We start from the raw sequence: 22,223 nt of genomic DNA, 5'->3' as shown, positions 1-22,223 counted from the left end.
GCGACAGTAGGTTGGCCTGAGGTAGTTTTAACTGTGGGTTTCTCCCTCTCCAGGAGGCGACAGTAGGTTGGCCTGAGGTAGTTTTAACTGTAGGTTTCTCCCTCTCCTGGAGGCGACAGTAGGTTGGCCTGAGGTAGTTTTAACTGTAGGTTTCTCCCTCTCCTGGAGGCGACAGTAAGTTGGCCTGAGGTAGTTTTAACTGTAGGTTTCTCCCTCTCCTGGAGGCGACAGTAGGTTGGCCTGAGGTAGTTTTAACTGTAGGTTTCTCCCTCTCCTGGAGGCGACAGTAGGTTGGCCTGAGGTAGTTTTAACTGTAGGTTTCTCCCTCTCCTGGAGGCGACAGTAAGTTGGCCTGAGGTAGTTTTAACTGTAGGTTTCTCCCTCTCCGGGTGGCGACAGTAGGTTGGCCTGAGGTAGTTTTAACTGTAGGTTTCTCCCTCTCCTGGAGGCGACAGTAAGTTGGCCTGAGGTAGTTTTAACTGTAGGTTTCTCCCTCTCCGGGTGGCGACAGTAAGTTGGCCTGAGGTAGTTTTAACTGTAGGTTTCTCCCTCTCCGGGAGGCGACAGTAGGTTGGCCTGAGGTAGTTTTAACTGTGGGTTTCTCCCTCCCCGGGAGGCAACAGTAGGTTGGCCTGAGGTAGTTTTAACTGTAGGTTTCTCCCTCTCCGGGAGGCGACAGTAGGTTGGCCTGAGGTAGTTTTAACTGTGGGTTTCTCCCTCTCCTGGAGGCGACAGTAGGTTGGCCTGAGGTAGTTTTAACTGTGGGTTTCTCCCTCTCCAGGAGGCGACAGTAGGTTGGCCTGAGGTCGACAACATTGTTGTCTGATTTCCCCAGGGGAGGTCTGGTGGTGGCAGAGAACGCATTTGGTATTGTCCAAATAGCACAAATCAGTAGTCTTATTTTTCCTAGTGTGACATTTCACGTACTGGTGGTATGTGCGCAGGACTTTGTGCAAAGTACAGTTGTTTAAAATTAAATTTAAAAAACTCCAATAAACGTGGGTGCGTCGGGGGAGTTTCCATTCTCTGTGACAGATTTTAAATAATCTCTGATGCCTTTGTTATATTAGCTTTTGGTTGAATGTACACAACGGTAACAAAGAATTGGGCGAACTCACAGGGCAGTGACACAGAAAGCAGTTCAATGTCAGGGGTTACAGAGTGTCTCTCTTACCGGGATCCATTTACACCACTGGCCCCTGTCAAGCCCCCCCCCCCCCCCCGCCGTGATGTTTCCCGTTTCCCTGTGACGGTCAGACCACGGTCCGCTCTGACCAGAGTGAAGCCGGAGTTTGTACACCGGGAGAATTTACACAAAATCATCTAGGAATATGTACTGCAGTAAATCTATTAGAGTAAGCCATGTTAAGAATCCAGTGTATAAATAAATAGTGTCTTTTAAAATACAATGTACAGTAGTATAAATGTTATGATGAGCTACGTCGAGGATACAGTATTTAAATACACAGTGTGAAACAGGAAGTGACCTGAGTTTTAATATCACTACTACAGCAGCAGTGTGTGAGAGTGGGTGGGTGGGTGTATGATGGCTTGTGTTTTGTGTAAGTCTGCGTCACCTTGTAGACGGCTAATGATGGCTGTTCAACAGTCTGATGGTCTGGTGATAGAAGCTGTTCAACAGTCTGATGGTCTGGTGATAGAAGCTGTTCAACAGTCTGATGGTCTGGTGATAGAAGCTGTTCAACAGTCTGATGGTCTGGTGATAGAAGCTGTTCAACAGTCTGATGGTCTGGTGATAGAAGCTGTTCAACAGTCTGATGGTCTGGTGATAGAAGCTGTTTAACAGTCTGATGGTCTGGTGATAGAAGCTGTTCAACAGTCTGATGGTCTGGTGATAGAAGCTGTTCAACAGTCTGATGGTCTGGTGATAGAAGCTGTTCAACAGTGATGGTCTGGTGATAGAAGCTGTTATTTCGTCTCTGTCTTATCTCTGATGCACCTGTACTGTCTGTATTTTACCTTTGTGAACAGATTCTGGTGGTTGTGGTGCGTGTAAATCTATTTCTACTGTCTTGCCTTTCAGCTTAAATGCTTGTTTTGTCTACATCTCTGTGATGTTATTAATAGAGATGCCATGCAGCAGCTCCAGACCTGAAAACAGCGAGCGCTGTCGTAGACAGACCATCTTGCAGGCAGGCTGCAGGAGGGAGGCTTGAAGCTGTGTTTTTCTCATTTGTGCTAGTGGTAGTAGTGGTGGTGGTAATATAGTGTCTCTGAGCATGTAGACTATGACCCTCTGGACTGCTGTCGTTTTTAGCCGCCGTCTAGCCGTAGCCGCCGTCTAGCTGTCCGTCTAGCCGTAGTCCGCCGTCTCTGTCTCCTGTGGTCTCGTAGTGTTAATGTAGTCTCTCAATGTGTTCGGTTTGGAGCTGTGTCTGTAGTGTGAGTGTACAGTAGTCTGTCGTCTGTACAAGTCCGTCAGCCTCTTTCAGTATGTTCAGTATTTATGCCACTCTAGACCTGTGGCGCTCCTCTTTCAGATCCCTCTCAGGGGACATGGACGAACCGGACAGCCTACGCTTCGCGGTCAAGCGCTTAAACGAGGACGCCGTCTCCCTGGCCCCTTCCACCACTGAGTCCATCGTTGTAGAAGGTGAGTAGGTTAGAGAGGGAGCTGCTGCTCGTCGCAGCTCAGATACCCGGGGCGAGGGTACTGTACCCGGGGCGAGGGTGGACAACCGCTACTGGGTGTGCAGGCTTTTGCTCCAACCCTGTTGTAATTAACTTGATTCAGCTGATCAAAATCCTGGTGAGCAGCTGATTAGTAGAATTAGGTGTGTTAGATTAGGGTTGGAGAGAGCCTGCAGGACGGAAGCTCCAACGGGGGGGAGGACGGAAGCTCTAACGGGGGGGAGGACGGAAGCTCTAACGGGGGGGAGGACGGAAGCTCTAACGGGGGGGAGGACGGAAGCTCTAACGGGGGGGAGGACGGAAGCTCTAACGGGGGCGGAGGACGGAAGCTCTAACGGGGGCGGAGGACGGAAGCTCTAACGGGGGCGGAGGACGGAAGCTCTAACGGGGGCGGAGGACGGAAGCTCTAACGGGGGCGGAGGACGGAAGCTCTAACGGGGGCGGAGGACGGAAGCTCTAACGGGGGCGGAGGACGGAAGCTCTAACGGGGGCGGAGGACGGAAGCTCTAACGGGGGCGGAGGGAGGGTAGCTCTAACGGGGGCGGAGGGAGGGTAGCTCCTAACGGGGGGTGTAGGGTAGCTCCTAACGGGGGGTGTAGGGTAGCTCTAACGGGGGGGAGGGTAGCTCTAACGGGAGGAGGTTGGTTGTCTCACCCTGTTATAGTAGGTTATGTAACTGAAATGTAGATATCGTGGGCTATTTGGAGGGAAGCCAGTGTGTGGAGGAGAATACAGCCGCTAGCCGAGGCTGTCTGGGAGTCCTGTAGCTCCTAGAGCTGCTACAGTGGAAAGACAACCAGGCATCCACACAGACCGTGGTAGATCAGTCTGGGTTTTACTGACCGTTGCATAGGTCGGATTATTACTTTTAACATTGAATTGCACATATTGGTAAATCATATGATGTGACAATTACAAACATCACCTATTGAATACATTCAAAATACATTTGAGTTGCGTTGTGCTGCACACACACACTAATCATTTGAGCTGTGTTGTTCTGTGCCCCTCCCCTTCCCCAGATGCGTACTACTCTGCATTTCGAGCTGATCTGGAGTCTGATGCCCAGGACCTGGAGGTATTATATTATTATACACTCAAATATAAACGCAACATGTAACGCGTTGGTCCCGTGTTTCATGAGCTGAAATAAAAGATCTCAAATGTTCCATACGCACATTTGTTTTCTTTTTTTCTCTCAAATTTTGAGCACAAATGTTTACATTCCTGTTAGTGAGCATTTCTCCTTTGCCAAGATGATCCATCCACCTGACAGGTGTGGCATATCAAGAAGCTGATTAAACAGCATGATCATTGCACAGGTTCACCTTGTGCTGGGGACAATAAAAGGTCACTCTAAAATGTGCAGTTTTGTCACAACACAATGCCACAGATGTCTCAAGTTTTGAGGGAGCGTTCAATTGACATGCTGACTGCAGGAATGTCGACCAGAGCTTTTGCCAGAGAATTTAATGTTCATTTCTCGACCATAAGCCGCCTCCAATGTCATTTTAGAGAATTTGGCAGTACGTCCAACCGACCTCACAACCGCCGACCACGTGTATGGTGTCGTGTGGGTGAGCGGTTTGCTGATGTGAACGTTATGAACGGAGTGCCCCATGGTGGCGGTGGGGTTATGGTATGGGCAGGCATAATCTACGGACAACGAACACAATTGGGTTTTATCGATGTCAATTTGAATACACAGAAATACCGTGATGAGATCCTGAGGCCCATTGTGAGTTCTTTAAGCCATCTGTGATCAACAGATGTCTTTATTCAAAGTCATGTGAAATCCATAGATTAGGGCCTAATGAATTTATTTAAATTGACTGATTTCCTCATATGAACTGTAACTCAGTAAAATCTTTGAAATTGTTATATGATGCGTTTATATTTTTGGTCAGTGTGTATGTGTATTCTCTCAACCAGCTTCATGAGGTAGTCATGTGGAATGCATTTCAATTAACAGGTGTGCCTTGTTAATTTGTGGAATTTCTTTCATTCTTAATGCGTTTGAGCCAATCAGTTGTGTTGTGACGGAATACAGAAGATGGCCCTATTTGGTAAAAGACCAAGTCCATATTATGGCAAGAACAACTCAAATAAGCAAAGAGAAACAACAGTCCATTACTTTAAAACATGTTCAGTCAATCTGGAAAATTTCAAGAACTTTGACAGTTTCTTCAAGTGCAGTCGAAAAACTAACAATCGCGTTGATGAAGCTGGCTGTCATGAGGATCGCCACAGGAAAGGAAGACCCAGAGTTACCCTGCTGCAGAGGATAAGTCCACCTGGCCTTGCTGCTGTCCCAGTTTCAACTGTTCTGCCTGCGGTTATGGAACCCCTACCTGTCCCAGACCTGCTGTTTTCAACTCTTAATTATCGGCTATGAAAAGCCAACTGACATTTATTCCTGATTTATTATTTGACCATGCTTGTCATTTATGAACATTTTGAACATCTTGGCCATGTTCTGTTATAATCTCCACCCGGCACAGCCAGAAGAGGACTGGCCACCCCTCATAGCCTGGTTCCTCTCTAGGTTTCTTCCTAGGTTTTGGCCTTTCTAGGGAGTTTTTCCTAGCCACCGTGCTTCTACACCTGCATTGCTTGCTGTTTGGGGTTTTAGGCTGGGTTTCTGTACAGCACTTTGAGATATTAGCTGATGTACGAAGGGCTATATAAAATAAACTTGATTGATTGATAAGTTCATTACAGTTAACTGCCTCAGATTGCATCCCAAATAAATGCTACAGAGTTCAAGTAACAGACACATCTCAACATCAACTGTTCAGAGGAGACTGCATGAATCAGGCCTTCGTGGTCAAATTGCTGCAAAGAAACCACTACTGAAGGACACCAATAAGAAGAAGAGACTTGCTTGGGCAAAGAAACATGAGCAATGGACATGAGACCGGTGAAAATGTGTCCTTTGGTCTGATGAGTCCAAATTTGAGATTTTTGGTTCCAACCGCTGTGTCTTTGTGAGACACAGAGTAGGTGAACGGATGATCTCTGAATGTGTGGTTCCCACCGTGAAGCATGGAGGTGTTGTGATGGTGCTTTGCTGGAGACACTGTCAGTGATTTATTTAGAATTCAAGGCACCCTTAACCAACATGGCTACCACAGCATTCTGCAGCGATATGCCAACCCATCTGGTTTGCGCTTAGTGGGACTTTAATTTGTTTTTCAACAGGACAATGACCCCAAACACATTTCCAGGCTGTGTAAGTGCTATTTGACCAAGGAGAGTTGGACCGCAGAGTGAAGGAAAAGCAGCCAACAACTGCTCAGCATATGTGGGAACTCCAAGACTGTTGGAAAAGCATTCCTCATGAAACTGGTTGAGAGAATGCCAGGAGTGTGCAAAGCTGTCATCAAGGCAAAGGGTGGCTACTTTGAAGAATCTCAAATATAAAATATATTTTGATTTGTTTAACACTTTTTGTTGATTACTACATGATTCCATATGTGTTATTTCATAGTTTTGATGTTTTCCCTGTTATTCTACAATGTAAGAAAATAGTAAAAATAAAGAAAAACCCTTGAATGAGTAAGTGTTTCCAAACTTTTGGACTGGAACTGTATGTAAATATTATATATTTGTGTATAATGTTGTTATTTATTATGTTTGTATGATCTATTATCTTCTATATTATAGGTGGAGTCATGGAGTCTGGCTGTGGACCAGCAGTACCTGAAGAAATATACCAAGGAGATGGTCAAGAGACAGGACGTTATCTATGGTACATTTCACCATCTCTTATGTTTTTAGACATTTTGTCTTTTTATTTAGGCTTTCATTGTGTTTATATAGTTACATTTATGTGTTTAAGTTATAGTAGAGATATGTAGAAACTCATACCATTTTTCTGTTTGTCTGGACTTGCCATTGTTTTATTATTCACCTACAGTCAATAATGGTGGTCCAGTGGTTGAAAAGCAAATTCCTTTTTAAAGACAAACTAGATGTTGAACCGTCCGTCTCCCGACAGAGCTGATGCAGACAGAGATGCACCACGTGCGGACCCTGAAGATCATGCTGCGTGTGTACATGAGGGAGCTGAAGGAGCACCTCCAGATGGACGAGCTGTTCCCGCGCCTAGAGAGCCTGCTGGAGCTGCACACAAACTTCCTGTCCCGCCTAAAAGAGCGGCGCCGAGACTCCACGCAGCCCGGCAGCGACAGGAACTACAACATACAGAGACTCGCTGACATCCTCACCACACAGGTACAGACAACACACTCCACACACATTCGTACAGTCATACACACGCATGCACGCACACACACACACACAAGCACACACAGTCATTCACACACCCACTTTCTGTAACTCTCTCACCATCACTCACACACAGTGACTGAATTGGCTTGTGTTTTGGTTCACTTTGCAGGTTGAGTGCCACAAATCAGACGCTGTGTCCCAATTACGTCAACAGTGTTCATCTCTGAATTCCTCTTCCCGTTATAATACAAAAAGATAATGTACAGTGCCCCACGGAAAGTATTCAGACCCCTTGACTTTGTTACCTTACAGCATTATTCTAAAATAGATTAAATAAAATGTTGTCCTCATCAATCTACACACAATACCCCATAATGAGAAAGCGAAAACAGGCTTTTAGAAATGTTTGCAAATGTATTAAAAATAAAATACAGAAATACCTTATTTACATAAGTATTCAGACCCTTTGCTATGAGACTCGAAATTGAGCTCAGGTGCATCCTGTTTCCATTGATCATCCTTGAGATGTTTCTACAACTTGATTGGACTTGATTTGGAAAGACACACACCTGTCTATATAAGGTCCTGCAGTTGATAGTTCATGTCAGAGCAAAAACTAAGCCACGAGGTCGAAGGAATTGTCCATAGAGCTCCGAGACAGGATAGTGTCGAGGCACAGATCTGGAGAAGGGTGTCAAAACAATTCTGCAGCATTGAAGGTCCCCAAGAACACAGTGGACCGCAACATTCTAAAATGGAAGAAGTTTGGAACCACCAAGATTCTTCTTAGAGCTGGCCGCCCGGCCAAACTGAGCAATCGGGGGAGAAGGGCCTTGGTCAGGGAGGTGACCAAGAACCCGATGGTCACTCTGACAGAGCGCTAAAGTTACACTGTGGAGATGGGAGAACCTTCCGTAAGGACAACCATCTCTGCAGCACTCTACCAATCAGGCCTTTATGGTAGAGTGGCCAGACAGAAGCCTCTCTTCAGTAAAAGGCACATGACAGCCCGCTTGGAGTTTGCCAAAAGGCCCCTAAAGGACTATCAGGCCATGAGAAACAAGATTCTCTGGTCTGATGAAACCAAGATTGAACTCTTTGGCCTGAATGCCAAGCGTCACGTCTGGAGGAAACCTGGCACCATCCCTACGGTGAAGCATGGTGGTGGCAGCGTCATGCTGTGGGGATGATTTTTAGCTGCATGGACTGGGAGACTAGTCAGGATCGAGGGAAAGATGAACGGAAAAAAGTACAGAGAGATCGACCATCTCTGGAGAGACTTGAAAATAGCTGTGCAGTGACGCTCCCCATCCAACCTGACAGCGCTTGAGAGGATCTGCAGAGAAGAATGGGGAGAAACTCCCCAAATACAGGTGCCAAGCTTGTAGTGTCATACCCAAGAAGACTCTAGGCTGTAATCACTGCCAAAGGTGCTTCAACAAAATACTAAGTAAAGGGTCTGAATACTTATGGGGTGGCAGGGTAGCCTAGTGGTTAAAGTGTTGGACTAGTAACCGAAAGGTTGCAAGATTGAATCCCGGAGCTGACAAGGTAAAAATCTGCCGTTCACTATTCCTCGGCCGTCATTGAAAATAAGAATTTGTTCTTAACTGACTTGCCTAGTTAAATAGAGGTTAAAAACATTTTTGGGCAATTTCTGAAAAACACGATTTGCTTTGTCAATTTGGGGTATTGTGTGTAGATTGATGAGGGGGGAAAACTATTTAATCAATTTTAGAATAAGGCTGTAACGTAACAAAACGTGGAAAAGGTCAAGAGGTCTGAATACTTTCCAAATGCACTGTATATATTCAAAAGGATAATATACACTGTATATTCAAATCATATTTTGCTTTGGTTAAACCTGTCAGAGAGAGGAGGTAATCAGAGCAGACTATCTACGGTAACGGTACTGAGAGTTGTATCAGCTGAATATGTCTCCTCAGATCTCATCCCTGTCTCCTCTCCAGTTTTCAGGTGAGAAAGGGGACCGGTTGAAGGAGAACTATGGTGATTTCTGCAGCCACCACACCGAGGCTGTCAACTACTACAAGGAGCAACTACACAACAACAAGAAGTTCCAGAACCTCATACGGGTTGGTTGTCACTGGTTCCATTACTGTAGTTGAGATATTGACCAAAAAATCGCAGACCCATCTGTTAACTTAAAGGAGCTATCTGCAGTTTGAAAAAATACAAAGGAGGGGTGAGCCTGGAGAAATGTAACCACTCTTGAATTCGTAGACATAGCTATTGATGCAAGGACTGACCATACATGAAATCAACATTTAATATTTTTATGCCTTTTTTGAGGTTATACAGTGTTTGTTTACATTTACAATGTTAGTAAAACAAGCTTATATTTTGGTTTCTGATGGGGTACACCAGTTGTTCCATGCTCATGAGGCAAGTTATATTCTTCAAGAATCAATGAGTATAGCATTAAGTCCAAAAATGTATGTAACAACTGCAAATTGCCTCTTTTTTTATTTTTAAAGAGGATGTGAAACATTCATGACAGTGGGTTATTTATGAACAAGTGAGGTTTTCACATCCAGCTATTGTGGCCTCCTGTGTGTAACCAGAAACATTTGGTGATTGCACTAAATGGTCCATGACCAGTGTATAATGCATCTCCCTTTTTTTCTTCTTTTTCTTCCAGAAAGTCAATAATTTGTCCGTTGTGAGAAGATTAGGAGTGACAGAGTGTATTCTCCTGGTGACACAACGCATCACCAAGTACCCTGTGCTGGTGGAACGCATCGTGCAGAATACAGAAGGTACAGACATCAGTAGACAGAGGATTTATTGTACTTGGTCCTCTCCCGTCTAATAACTCTAGAGATTTAGGTCCAACTTTCTGTTAGACTAATGGAATAGAAAGAACAACATGATATCTCCTTTAACTAATCAATCAAATGTATTTTATAAAGCCCTTTTTTACATAAGCAGTCGTCACAAAGAGCCTTACAGATACCCAGCCTAAAACCCCAAAGAGCTAAGAGAAATATAATTTCTCTGTAACATTCTGTCTGTTTGAAGTCAGTCTGGGTCTTTCCTCCCTCCAGTGGGTACGGAGGAACACGAGGAGTTGACCAGGTCTCTGGGTCTGATTAAAGACTGCATCGTCCAGGTGGATGCCCTGGTCAACCTGCATGAGAAGGCCTCGCGCCTCCGAGACATCGCCCACAAGATGGAGCCCAAGTCCCTCGGCAAGATCAAAGATGGCCGTGTGTTCCACAGAGAGGACCTGGCCCAGGGTCGACGCAGGCTGCTGCACGAGGGGACGGCCAACCACAAGGCCGCCTCCGGCAGACTCAAAGGTAACAGGATGACCCTCGGGTCAGGGTTGGGGTCAATTTCATTTAAACTCCAGCCAATTCAGGAAGTGCACAGAAATTCCAATTATCTTCAATGCTTTTCAATTGGGAAAATTTGGAATTTTGTTTTACTTTCTGAATTGACTGTAATTTAAATGAAATTGACCCCAACCCTGCCTCCAATAATCTGAAATGATCTTCTATTTTCTCTTCTGTCTGTGTTGATCTCAGACAGGTCTAAGAATGTAACTCCCGTTTCAGATATTGTGGCTGTGCTGCTGTCAGACGTGCTGCTGTTACTCCAAGAGAAGGACCAGAGATATGTTTTCTCCACAGTGGTGAGGCGGGAATTCTTATGTCAGTTAATTCCGACTAAGCTTTGTTTCCGACTCTGGAACGACTGACAAATCTGTCATACAACTCTCAACAGAAAGTTCGACACAGCTTCTTCTGTTTATCTGTCTAGATCAGGGCTCTCCAACCTTGTTCCTTGATAACTACTCACCCTGGTGTAAACCTACAGGAGGGTAGTTCTCCAGGAACAGGGTTGGAGAGCCCTGGTGTAAACCTACAGGAGGGTAGCTCTCCAGGAACAGGGTTGGAGAGCCCTGGTGTAAACCTACAGGAGGGTAGCTCTCCAGGAACAGGGTTGGAGAGCCATGGTGTAAACCTACAGGAGGGTAGCTCTCCAGGTACAGGGTTGGCGAGCCTTTGTGTAGAACTATGAAAAGTTCCTCCATTTTGCTTTCCAGTGTTATTCTCTTTCAATGTGACTTGTAGCTAGCTGCCTTGTCTCTCCCCCAACTCCACAGGACAACAAGCCCTCAGTGATCTCCCTCCAGAAGTTGATAGTGAGGGAGGTGGCCCACGAGGAGAGGGCCATGTTCCTGATCTGCGCCTCCTCCAATGAGCCGGAGATGTACGAGATACACACCGCCTCCAAGGAGGAGCGCAACTCCTGGATGACACACATCCGGCAGGCCGTGGAGAGGTACACACACACACACACACACACACACACACACACACACACACACACACACCAGAGCATGTTAGTAGAGGGGTTGGAAAGGCTCCTCTCCGCGCTCACAGGAAGAAGAAAAAAAACGGCCTCAATTCTCTCCATTCATTTAAAATGACAATTTAACCAACACCCATCTATTGTTGTGACTAGCGGGACCTACCATTTAACCAACACCCATCTACTGTTGTGACTACCTGGACCTACCGTTTAACCAACACCCATCTACTGTTGTGACTACCTGGACCTACCGTTTAACCAACACCCTTCTACTGTTGTGACTACCTGGACCTACCGTTTAACCAACACCCATCTACTGTTGTGACTACCTGGACCTACCGTTTAACCAACACCCTTCTACTGTTGTGACTACCTGGACCTACCGTTTAACCAACACCCTTCTACTGTTGTGACTACCTAGACCTACCATTTAACCAACACTCATCTATTGTTGTGACTACCGGGACCTACCATTTAACCAACACCCATCTATTGTTGTGACTACCTAGACCTACCATTTAACCAACACCCATCTATTGTTGTGACTACCTAGACCTACCATTTAACCAACACCCATCTATTGTTGTGACTACCTAGACCTACCATTTAACCAACACTCATCTATTGTTGTGACTACCGGGACCTACCATTTAACCAACACCCATCTATTGTTGTGACTACCTGGACCTACCATTTAACCAACACCCTTCTACTGTTGTGACTACCTGGACCTACCGTTTAACCAACACTCATCTATTGTTGTGACTACCTAGACCTACCATTTAACCAACACCCTTCTACTGTTGTGACTACCCGGACCTACCGTTTAACCAACACCCTTCTACTGTTGTGACTACCTGGACCTACCATTTAACCAACACCCTTCTACTGTTGTGACTACCTGGACCTACCGTTTAACCAACACCCTTCTACTGTTGTGACTACCTGGACCTACCGTTTAACCAACACCCTTCTACTGTTGTGACTACCCGGACCTACCGTTTAACCAACACCTGTCTACTGTTGTGACTACCTGGACCTACCGTTTAACCAACACCTTTTCTACTGTTGTGACTACCTGGACCTACCGTTTAACCAACACCCTTCTACTGTTGTGACTACCTGGACCTACCGTTTAACCAACACCCTTCTACTGTTGTGACTACCTGGACCTACCGTTTAACCAACACTCATCTATTGTTGTGACTACCTGGACCTACCATTTAACCAACACCCATCTATTGTTGTGACTACCTAGACCTACCATTTAACCAACACCCATCTATTGTTGTGACTACCGGGACCTACCATTTAACCAACACCCATCTATTGTTGTGACTACCTAGACCTACCATTTAACCAACACCCATCTATTGTTGTGACTACCTGGACCTACCATTTAACCAACACCCATCTATTGTTGTGACTACCGGGACCTACCATTTAACCAACACCCATCTATTGTTGTGACTAGCTGGAACTACCGTTTAACCAACACCCATCTATTGTTGTGACTAGCTGGAACTACCGTTTAACCAACACCCATCTATTGTTGTGACTACCGGGACCTACCATTTAACCAACACCCATCTATTGTTGTGACTAGCTGGAACTACCGTTTAACCAACACCCATCTATTGTTGTGACTAGCTGGAACTACCGTTTAACCAACACCCATCTATTGTTGTGACTACCTAGACCTACCATTTAACCAACACCCATCTATTGTTGTGACTACCTAGACCTACCGTTTAACCAACACCCATCTATTGTTGTGACTACCTAGACCTACCATTTAACCAACACCCATCTATTGTTGTGACTACCTGGACCTACCATTTAACCAACACCCATCTATTGTTGTGACTACCTAGACCTACCATTTAACCAACACCCATCTATTGTTGTGACTACCTAGACCTACCATTTAACCAACACCCATCTATTGTTGTGACTACCTAGACCTACCATTTAACCAACACCCATCTATTGTTGTGACTACCTAGACCTACCATTTAACCAACACCCATCTACTGTTGTGACTACCTGGACCTACCATTTAACCAACACCTGTCTACTGTTGTGACTACCTGGACCTACCGTTTAACCAACACCCTTCTACTGTTGTGACTACCCGGACCTACCGTTTAACCAACACCTGTCTACTGTTGTGACTACCCGGACCTACCGTTTAACCAACACCCGTCTACTGTTGTGACTACCTGGACCTACCATTTAACCAACACCCATCTATTGTTGTGACTACCTAGACCTACCATTTAACCAACACTCATCTATTGTTGTGACTACCTGGACCTACCATTTAACCAACACCATCTATTGTTGTGACTACCGGGACCTACCATTTAACCAACACCCATCTATTGTTGTGACTACCTAGACCTACCATTTAACCAACACCCATCTATTGTTGTGACTACCTAGACCTACCATTTAACCAACACCCATCTATTGTTGTGACTACCTAGACCTACCATTTAACCAACACCCATCTATTGTTGTGACTACCTGGACCTACCATTTAACCAACACCCATCTATTGTTGTGACTACCTAGACCTACCATTTAACCAACACCCATCTATTGTTGTGACTACCTAGACCTACCATTTAACCAACACCCATCTATTGTTGTGACTACCTGGACCTACCATTTAACCAACACCCATCTATTGTTGTGACTAGCTGGACCTACCATTTAACCAACACCCATCTATTGTTGTGACTAGCTGGAACTACCGTTTAACCAACACCCTTCTACTGTTGTGACTACCTGGACCTACCGTTTAACCAACACCCTTCTACTGTTGTGACTACCTGGACCTACCGTTTAACCAACACCCTTCTACTGTTGTGACTACCTGGACCTACCATTTAACCAACACCCTTCTACTGTTGTGACTACCTGGACCTACCATTTAACCAACACCCATCTATTGTTGTGACTAGCTGGAACTACCGTTTAACCAACACCCATCTATTGTTGTGACTAGCTGGAACTACCGTTTAACCAACACCCATCTATTGTTGTGACTACCGGGACCTACCATTTAACCAACACCCATCTATTGTTGTGACTACCTAGACCTACCATTTAACCAACACCCATCTATTGTTGTGACTACCTAGACCTACCATTTAACCAACACCATCTATTGTTGTGACTACCTAGACCTACCATTTAACCAACACCATCTATTGTTGTGACTACCTAGACCTACCATTTAACCAACACCCATCTATTGTTGTGACTACCTGGACCTACCATTTAACCAACACCCATCTATTGTTGTGACAACCTAGACCTACCATTTAACCAACACCCATCTATTGTTGTGACTTCCCGGACCTACCATTTAACCAACACCCATCTATTGTTGTGACTAGCTGGACCTACCATTTAACCAACACCCATCTATTGTTGTGACAACCTAGACCTACCATTTAACCAACACCCATCTATTGTTGTGACTTCCCGGACCTACCATTTAACCAACACCATCTATTGTTGTGACTACCTGGACCTACCATTTAACCAACACCATCTATTGTTGTGACTACCTAGACCTACCATTTAACCAACACCCATCTATTGTTGTGACTACCTGGACCTACCATTTGGTTTTGAAGTATTGAAACCAAACCATATGATTTGAATGAAAAGTATTTTAATAAACAACATGAAAAGGTGACTTTAAGAAGTGCTTATCATTTCAAATAGGTTACATGTCATATTAAACAGCATATTAACACTGTAAATAGGTTACATGTCATATTAAACAGCATATTAACACTGTAAATAGGTTACATGTCATATTAAACAGCATATTAACACTGTAAATAGGTTACATGTCATATTAAACAGCATATTAACACTGTAAATAGGTCAGGAGCCAGACAGGGAGTATAAGAAGGAAAATTAATTATTTAGGCAATATTATTTTAATTATTTTCAAGGCTATAGTCTACAAAGAAATACATTGTGAAGCATTTGCGACAATAGGCTGGAAGGGACATAAAGTACTCAGCATTTAAATAGCATTTTGTTGTATTAAATCATTATAGTCTAAAAATGGTGTATATAGGCTTTGAATTACTTAAAGTACATACAAATTAAACAAAAAATTACTTAGCGCCTTTGAATTCAATTCTAGAAACGTGAGTTTGGGTAGCCTGTGGCTTCAGGCTCATGCGATGGTTCCTGGAGAGCAGGACAGCAGGAGAGAATATCCTGTCCTCTCACTTGCAGAGCCACTGGGGATGCTAAACACCGGTTTGGCCAGGCTAGGAAGAGCTGCAGAGCTGTTGTTTTTCTTCTATAAGTAGAGGTCTATAACTAAAGGTTTTTAGGCAAAATAACCCAATCAAAACAGGAAGCTCCTTGAACATGGGAATATGCCAGGCCTATAGGCCAACATCAATTATGGCCTGTTACCTAGATCAGGGCTGCCCAACCCTGTTCACAGAGATTTACTGTCCTGTAGGTTTTCGGTCCAACCCTAATTTAGCATATCTGATTTAAGTTAGGTCAGGTCTTGTTGAGCAGCTAATAAGTAGAATCAGGTGTGTTAAATTAGGGTTGGACTGAAAACCCACAGGACGGTAGATCTCCAGGAAGAGGGTTGGACTGAAAACCCAGAGGACGGTAGATCTCCATGAAGAGGGTTGGACTGAAAACCCACAGAACGGTAGATCTCCAGGAAGAGGGTTGGACTGAAAACCCACAGGACGGTAGATCTCCAGGAAGAGGGTTGGACTGAAAACCCACAGAACGGTAGATCTCCAGGAAGAGGGTTGGACTGAAAACCCACAGGACGGTAGATCTCCAGGAAGAGGGTTGGACTGAAAACCCACAGAACGGTAGATCTCCAGGAAGAGGGTTGGACTGAAAACCCACAGGACGGTAGATCTCCAGGAAGAGGGTTGGACTGAAAACCCACAGGACGGTAGATCTCCAGGAAGAGGGTTGGACTGAAAACCCACAGGACGGTAGATCTCCAGGAAGAGGGTTGGACTGAAAACCCACAGGACGGTAGATCTTCAGGAAGAGGGTTGGACTGAAAACCCACAGGACGGTAGATCTCCAGGAAGAGGGTTGGACTGAAAACCCACAGGACGGTAGATCTCCAGGAAGAGGGTTGGCATCCCTGATATAGAACCAAAAATGAACGAAACGTTTAATGTGTGCTGGGGGGAGGGGCTTGGTGTGCGGGGGATTCTATATATATATTCTATATATCGCCCAGCCCTATCTCCTCCCCTCTTCCTCGTCCACGCTTTCTCTCCGCTGAGCCAAACCAAACCAAGCTATACTGAGCTGGACTGGTTACGCAGCCACCACATTTTATTGGAACCGTGCGGAAAATAGCTTATCAGAGTCGGCACAGTTTGGTTTGGGTCTGCACAGGTGAAAAGGTAGTCCTGCCCGTCTATACACCTCTCAGCCATACACCACCTCTCAGCCATACACCACCTCTCAGCCATAGACCACCACCTCTCTGCCATAGACCACCACCTCTCTGCCATAGACCACCACCTCTCTGCCATAGACCACCACCTCTCTGCCATAGACCACCACCTCATCTCTGCCATAGACCACCACCTCTCTGCCATAGACCACCACCTCTCTGCCATAGACCACCACCTCTCTGCCATAGACCACCACCTCTCTGCCATAGACCACCACCTCTCTGCCATAGACCACCACCTCTCTGCCATAGACCACCACCTCTCTGCCATAGACCACCACCTCTCTGCCATAGACCACCACCTCTCTGCCATAGACCACCACCTCTCTGCCATAGACCACCACCTCTCTGCCATAGACCACCACCTCGCTGCCATAGACCACCACCTCTCTGCCATACACCACCACCACCTCTCTGCCATACACCACCACCACCTCTCTGCCATACACCACCACCACCTCTCTGCCATACACCACCACCACCTCTCTGCCATACACCACCACCACCTCTCTGCCATACACCACCACCACCTCTCTGCCATACACCACCACCACCTCTCTGCCATACACCACCACCACCTCTCTGCCATACACCACCACCACCTCTCTGCCATACACCACCACCACCTCTCTGCCATACACCACCACCACCTCTCTGCCATACAACACCACCACCTCTCTGCCATACAACACCACCACCTCTCTGCCATACAACACCACCACCTCTCTGCCATACAACACCACCACCTCTCTGCCATACAACACCACCACCTCTCTGCCATACACCACCACCACCTCTCTGCCATACACCACCACCACCTCTCTGCCATACAACACCACCACCTCTCTGCCATACAACACCACCACCTCTCTGCCATACAACACCACCACCTCTCTGCCATACAACACCACCACCTCTCTGCCATACAACACCACCACCTCTCTGCCATACAACACCACCACCTCTCTGCCATACAACACCACCACCTCTCTGCCATACAACACCACCACCTCTCTGCCATACAGCTCATTTACAGGTGTTGATGCAGCACTGAGGACCCATTTTGTGTATCCTGCGTTTCACTCCAGGGCCCGTATCCACAAAGCACCTCAAAGTAGGAGTGCCGATCTGTCCATTTATCTTATTTATTAAGATCGTAAAATCAACTGATCCTAGATCATCACTCATACTCTGAAATGCTTTTATGGGTACGTGGCCCAGCTCATTAAAACGCATTACTCTGCCTGACCTGTGTCGTTTTAATGTCAACATTTCCTTCTCATTTTTCATTTTCATGACCTTTTACAAGACATGGGAGTCATGGGATGTCTTGTACCTGGTCACAGACTCAACAACTCTGGCAGAGTTGGCCTTGTGTGAGGGACTAATCTAATTAATTGGAGGTCTGGGTCTTCCACTCCCAGCAGCACCATACAGCCTGTGAGGAAACAGTGTGGCGCCGTGTTGAACAACCATCTGTCACTCCAGCTGAACAAACTGTAAAACATCAGGTGGTTTAATACTGCTCCTCGATGGGACTAAGTAGATAAAAAGAGAACCTCGATACACAGTTGGTCCCCAGGACTGGAGTTGAGACTGCTTTGTATCTAAACCCAAGGCTTCGAGTCCTAGCTAACTCACCTCTCTAACTCACCTCTCTAACTCACCTCTCTAACTCACCTCTCTAACTCACCTCTCTAACTCACCTAGCTAACTCACCTCTCTCTCTCTCTCTAGTTGTCCACACACTGAGGAGAGACTCTTCAGTGAGCAGGAGGAGGCTCGAGCCGCCAGATTCAACGAGTTCCAAGGTAACTTACGACGACAGGACCAATGGCCTCGTCTTTGTAACAGTGTCATGTTGATGCTGGACCGCTAGGTGGCGGTCGCGTACCAGTCAACATTCACCTACAATGTTTCTGTTCCTGGTATTTAATGTAATGAACTCTTCATTAGTTCTGTCTCCGTTCTCCTCTCCCAGAGTGTCTGAGCCAGAAGGACGCCCAGATCGTGATGTTTCTGACAGAGAAGCTGCAGCTGTTTTCAGACATGTGTCTGGTGTCTGGTCACGAGGATACGACCTTCCGCTCCCGCCTAATGCTGCGAGGTGACGCCTCAGACCTCCACCAGGGGGAGACACTGCTCAAGGGGACCATCACTGATGGTACAACACACACACATACGCACTTACACAAACACAAGGTAACACACACACACTGTGTCATATGGTATTGAAAGGAAAAACATATATTATTTGAATGAAAGTATTTGAGTAAACATCATGTAAAGGAAGCTCTCATTTCAAATAGGCAGCGTGTCATATTAAACAGCGCGTCTTTCCAGTTCGCTGCAGCTAGTGACTGGAACGAGCTGCAACAAACACTCAACTGGACAGTTTTATCTCAATCTCTTCATTCAAAGACTCAATCATGGACACTCTTACTGACAGTTGTGGCTGTTTTGTGTGATGTATTGTTGTCTCTACCTTCTTGCCCTTTGTGCTGTTGTCTGTGGCCAACAATGTTTGTACCATGTTGTGTTGCTACGATGTTGTGTTGCTACCATGTTTGTTGTCATGTGTTGCTGCCTTGCTATTTTGTTGTCTTAGGTCTCTCTTTAGGTAGTGTTCTGTTGTCTCTCTTGTTGTGATGTGTGTTTTGTCCTATATTTATTTATTTAATTTAAATTTTTTAATCCCAGCCCGCAGGAACCCGTTTGCCTTTTGGTAGGCCGTCATTGTAAATAAGAATTTGTTCTTAACTGTCTTGCCTTGTTAAATAAAGGTGAAATAAAAACATTAAATGCAGGAGTGGCTTCAGGACAAGTCTCTGAATGTCTCCCAAAATACAGGTGTCCCAAGCTTGTAGCGTCATACCCAAGAAGACTTGAGGCTGTAATTGCTGCCAAAGGATCTTCAGCAAAGTACTGAGTAAAGGGTCTGAATACTTATGTAAATGTAATATTAATAAAAAAATCGAAGGGAAAAAAAATAAAAAGGTAAAACACCTGTCAGGTGCCAGACAGGGAGCTTAAGAAAGAAAATTTTATTATTTAGGCTATATTATTTAAAGGCTATAGCCTACAAATAAATAAATGGTGAAGCGAGTCCGACACACTAGGCTGGTAGGGACATATCGCCTAAAATGACACCCAAATCTAACTGGCTGTAGCTCAGGACCTGAAGCAAGGATATGCATATTCTTGATACCATTTGAAAGGAAACACTTTGAAGTTTGTGGAAATGTGAAATTAATGTAGGAGAAAATAACAAATTAGATCTGGTAAAAGATAATATAAAGAGAAAAAACATGTGTTTTCTATTTCTTCTGTTCCATCTTTGAAATGCAAGAGAAAGGCCATATCACTTAGGAGTCTAGGTGCAATTTAAATGTTGGCCACTAGGGAGCAGCAGTGTATGTGCAAAGTTTTAGACTGATCCAATGAATATTATATATATTTTCAATTGTATTGAACCTTTATTTAACTATAGGTAAGTCAGTTAAGAACAAATTCTTATTTACAATGGCGGCCTACCAAAAGGCCTCCTGCTGGGACGGGGGCTAGGATTAAAAATAAATTAAATAAAAATATAGGACAAACAACATGGTAGCAGCACAAAACAGGGTACAAACATTGTTGGGCACAGACAACAGCACAAAGGGCAAGAAGGTAGAATACAACATTTTGAACAGTAATGTATTGTTGTATCAAGTCTGCCCGATCCCGTACGTCCACAGTTTCAGCCCCCCTCTGGCAGGCTATTCCAGAGGCTGGGGGCATAGTGACTAAAGGCTGCCTCTCCATGCCTCTTGGTCCTAGGCTTTGGGATAGTTATAAGGCTGTCTCTCCATGCCTCCTGGTCCTAGGCTTTGGGATAGTTAAAAGGCTGTCTCTCAATGCCTCTTGGTCCTAGGCTTTGGGATAGTTAAAAGGCTGTCTCTCCATGCCTCTTGGTCCTAGGCTTTGGGATAGTTAAAAGGCTGTCTCGCCATGCCTCTTGGTCCTAGGCTTTGGGGTAGTTAAAAGGCTGTCTCTCCATGCCTCTTGGTCCTAGGCTTTGGGATAGTTAAAAGGCTGTCTCTCCATGCCTCTTGGTCCTAGGCTTTGGGGTAGTTAAAAGGCTGTCTCTCCATGCCTCTTGGTCCTAGGCTTTGGGACAGTTAAAAGGCTGTCTCTCCATGCCTCTTGGTCCTAGGCTTTGGGACAGTTAAAAGGCTGTCTCTCCATGCCTCTTGGTCCTAGGCTTTGGGATAGTTAAAAGGCTGTCTCTCCATGCCTCTTGGTCCTAGGCTTTGGGATAGTTAAAAGGCCAGTGGACCTGAGGGACCTACTGGGTACATAACTTAAAGCACGTCTGACATGTATTGGGGTGCACAATCATGGATTAATTTAAAAACCAATAGAAGAATATTAAAATGTATTCTAAAACTCACAGGCAGCCAGTGTTGAGACTTTAAAACCAGTGTAATATGTGCTTTCTGTCTTGTCTTGGTCTGTATCTGTGCTGCAGTATTCTGTATGTGTTGCAGTTGACCAATGGCTTTCTTGGGTAGACCAGACAGGAGAGCATTACAGTAGTCAAGCCTGCTTGTAATAAAAGCATGGAATGAGTCTCTCTGTACCAGCCTGAGGGAGAAATGGCCGCACCTTTGCAATGTTCCTCAGGTGGTAAAAGCTATTTTGGTCACATTCCTAATGTGTGATTTGAAATTTAGTTCAGAATCTAAAATGACACACAGGTTTTTTTATCTTTATTTCCCGTTAATTAGATTCTCTCTCTGTACTTTGACTCAAACAATAAGTAACTCTGTCTTTATTCAGTTGGAGGAAGTTGTGAGCCATCTAAATATTTAAATCACTTAATGCAGTCTAATTTATCCGTGGAGATAACATTTCTATGTCACCAGATGTTTTTAAGTTGTGTATCGTCTCTGTATCAGTGAAAATCAATGCTGTGCTTTCTAATAACAGTGCCAAGTGGTTATTTATATATATAAACTGAACAGTACCTGGATTAGTTTAATCAGATGTGTTAGATCTGTTACCGTAGGAGGGTCGGCTCCTCACTACACCCATCTGTTACCGTAGGAGGGTCGGCTCCTCGCTGCACCCGTCTGTTACCGTAGGAGGGTCGGCTCCTCGCTGCACCCATCTGTTACCGTAGGAGGGTCGGCTCCTCGCTGCACCCGTCTGTTACCGTAGGAGGGTCGGCTCCTCGCTGCACCCGTCTGTTACCGTAGGAGGGTCGGCTCCTCGCTAATCTTGTCCTATCATAAAGACAGCCTTGAAACATTGTTAATCTCTCTCTCTCCTCCCGCCTCCCCCTCCATAGTGGAGAGTCTTCAGAACCTGTTGCTGTCTGGTGTGAGAGAGCCAGCTTCACGTCTAGAGGAGGGTTCAGGGTCCGGGGCTCTGCCCAGGAGAGCAGACACCTTCGGGGGCTATGACAGCAGGCCCATCATCCTCAACAAGAGTGAGTCGACTGCGCCTGCCTGCTCTGAGCACCGTA

At 45.4% G+C, this 22,223-nt stretch overlaps 1 protein-coding gene across 2 annotated transcripts in view; it reads left to right on the top strand.

Moving 5' to 3' along the window:
* The window catches only part of arhgef18b (rho/rac guanine nucleotide exchange factor (GEF) 18b), a 77,497-nt gene that overhangs the window by 27,731 nt on the left and 27,543 nt on the right, over positions 1-22,223 (top strand). For both annotated transcript variants that reach the window (XM_039002958.1, XM_039002957.1), the window contains 12 exons: positions 2,502-2,614; positions 3,675-3,730; positions 6,319-6,403; positions 6,653-6,888; positions 8,856-8,981; positions 9,548-9,665; positions 9,954-10,208; positions 10,467-10,543; positions 11,018-11,196; positions 18,452-18,525; positions 18,696-18,878; positions 22,047-22,187. In XM_039002958.1, the coding sequence (XP_038858886.1) occupies positions 2,502-2,614; positions 3,675-3,730; positions 6,319-6,403; positions 6,653-6,888; positions 8,856-8,981; positions 9,548-9,665; positions 9,954-10,208; positions 10,467-10,543; positions 11,018-11,196; positions 18,452-18,525; positions 18,696-18,878; positions 22,047-22,187 (1,643 nt within the window). The remainder of the gene's footprint in view (positions 1-2,501; positions 2,615-3,674; positions 3,731-6,318; positions 6,404-6,652; positions 6,889-8,855; positions 8,982-9,547; positions 9,666-9,953; positions 10,209-10,466; positions 10,544-11,017; positions 11,197-18,451; positions 18,526-18,695; positions 18,879-22,046; positions 22,188-22,223) is intronic.

Source organism: Salvelinus namaycush, chromosome 10 (genome assembly GCF_016432855.1).
Source record: "Salvelinus namaycush isolate Seneca chromosome 10, SaNama_1.0, whole genome shotgun sequence".
Lineage (NCBI taxonomy): Eukaryota > Metazoa > Chordata > Actinopteri > Salmoniformes > Salmonidae > Salvelinus > Salvelinus namaycush.
The sequence above is the reverse complement of the archived record's forward strand: the minus strand, read 5'-3'. Positions and strand labels throughout refer to the sequence as shown.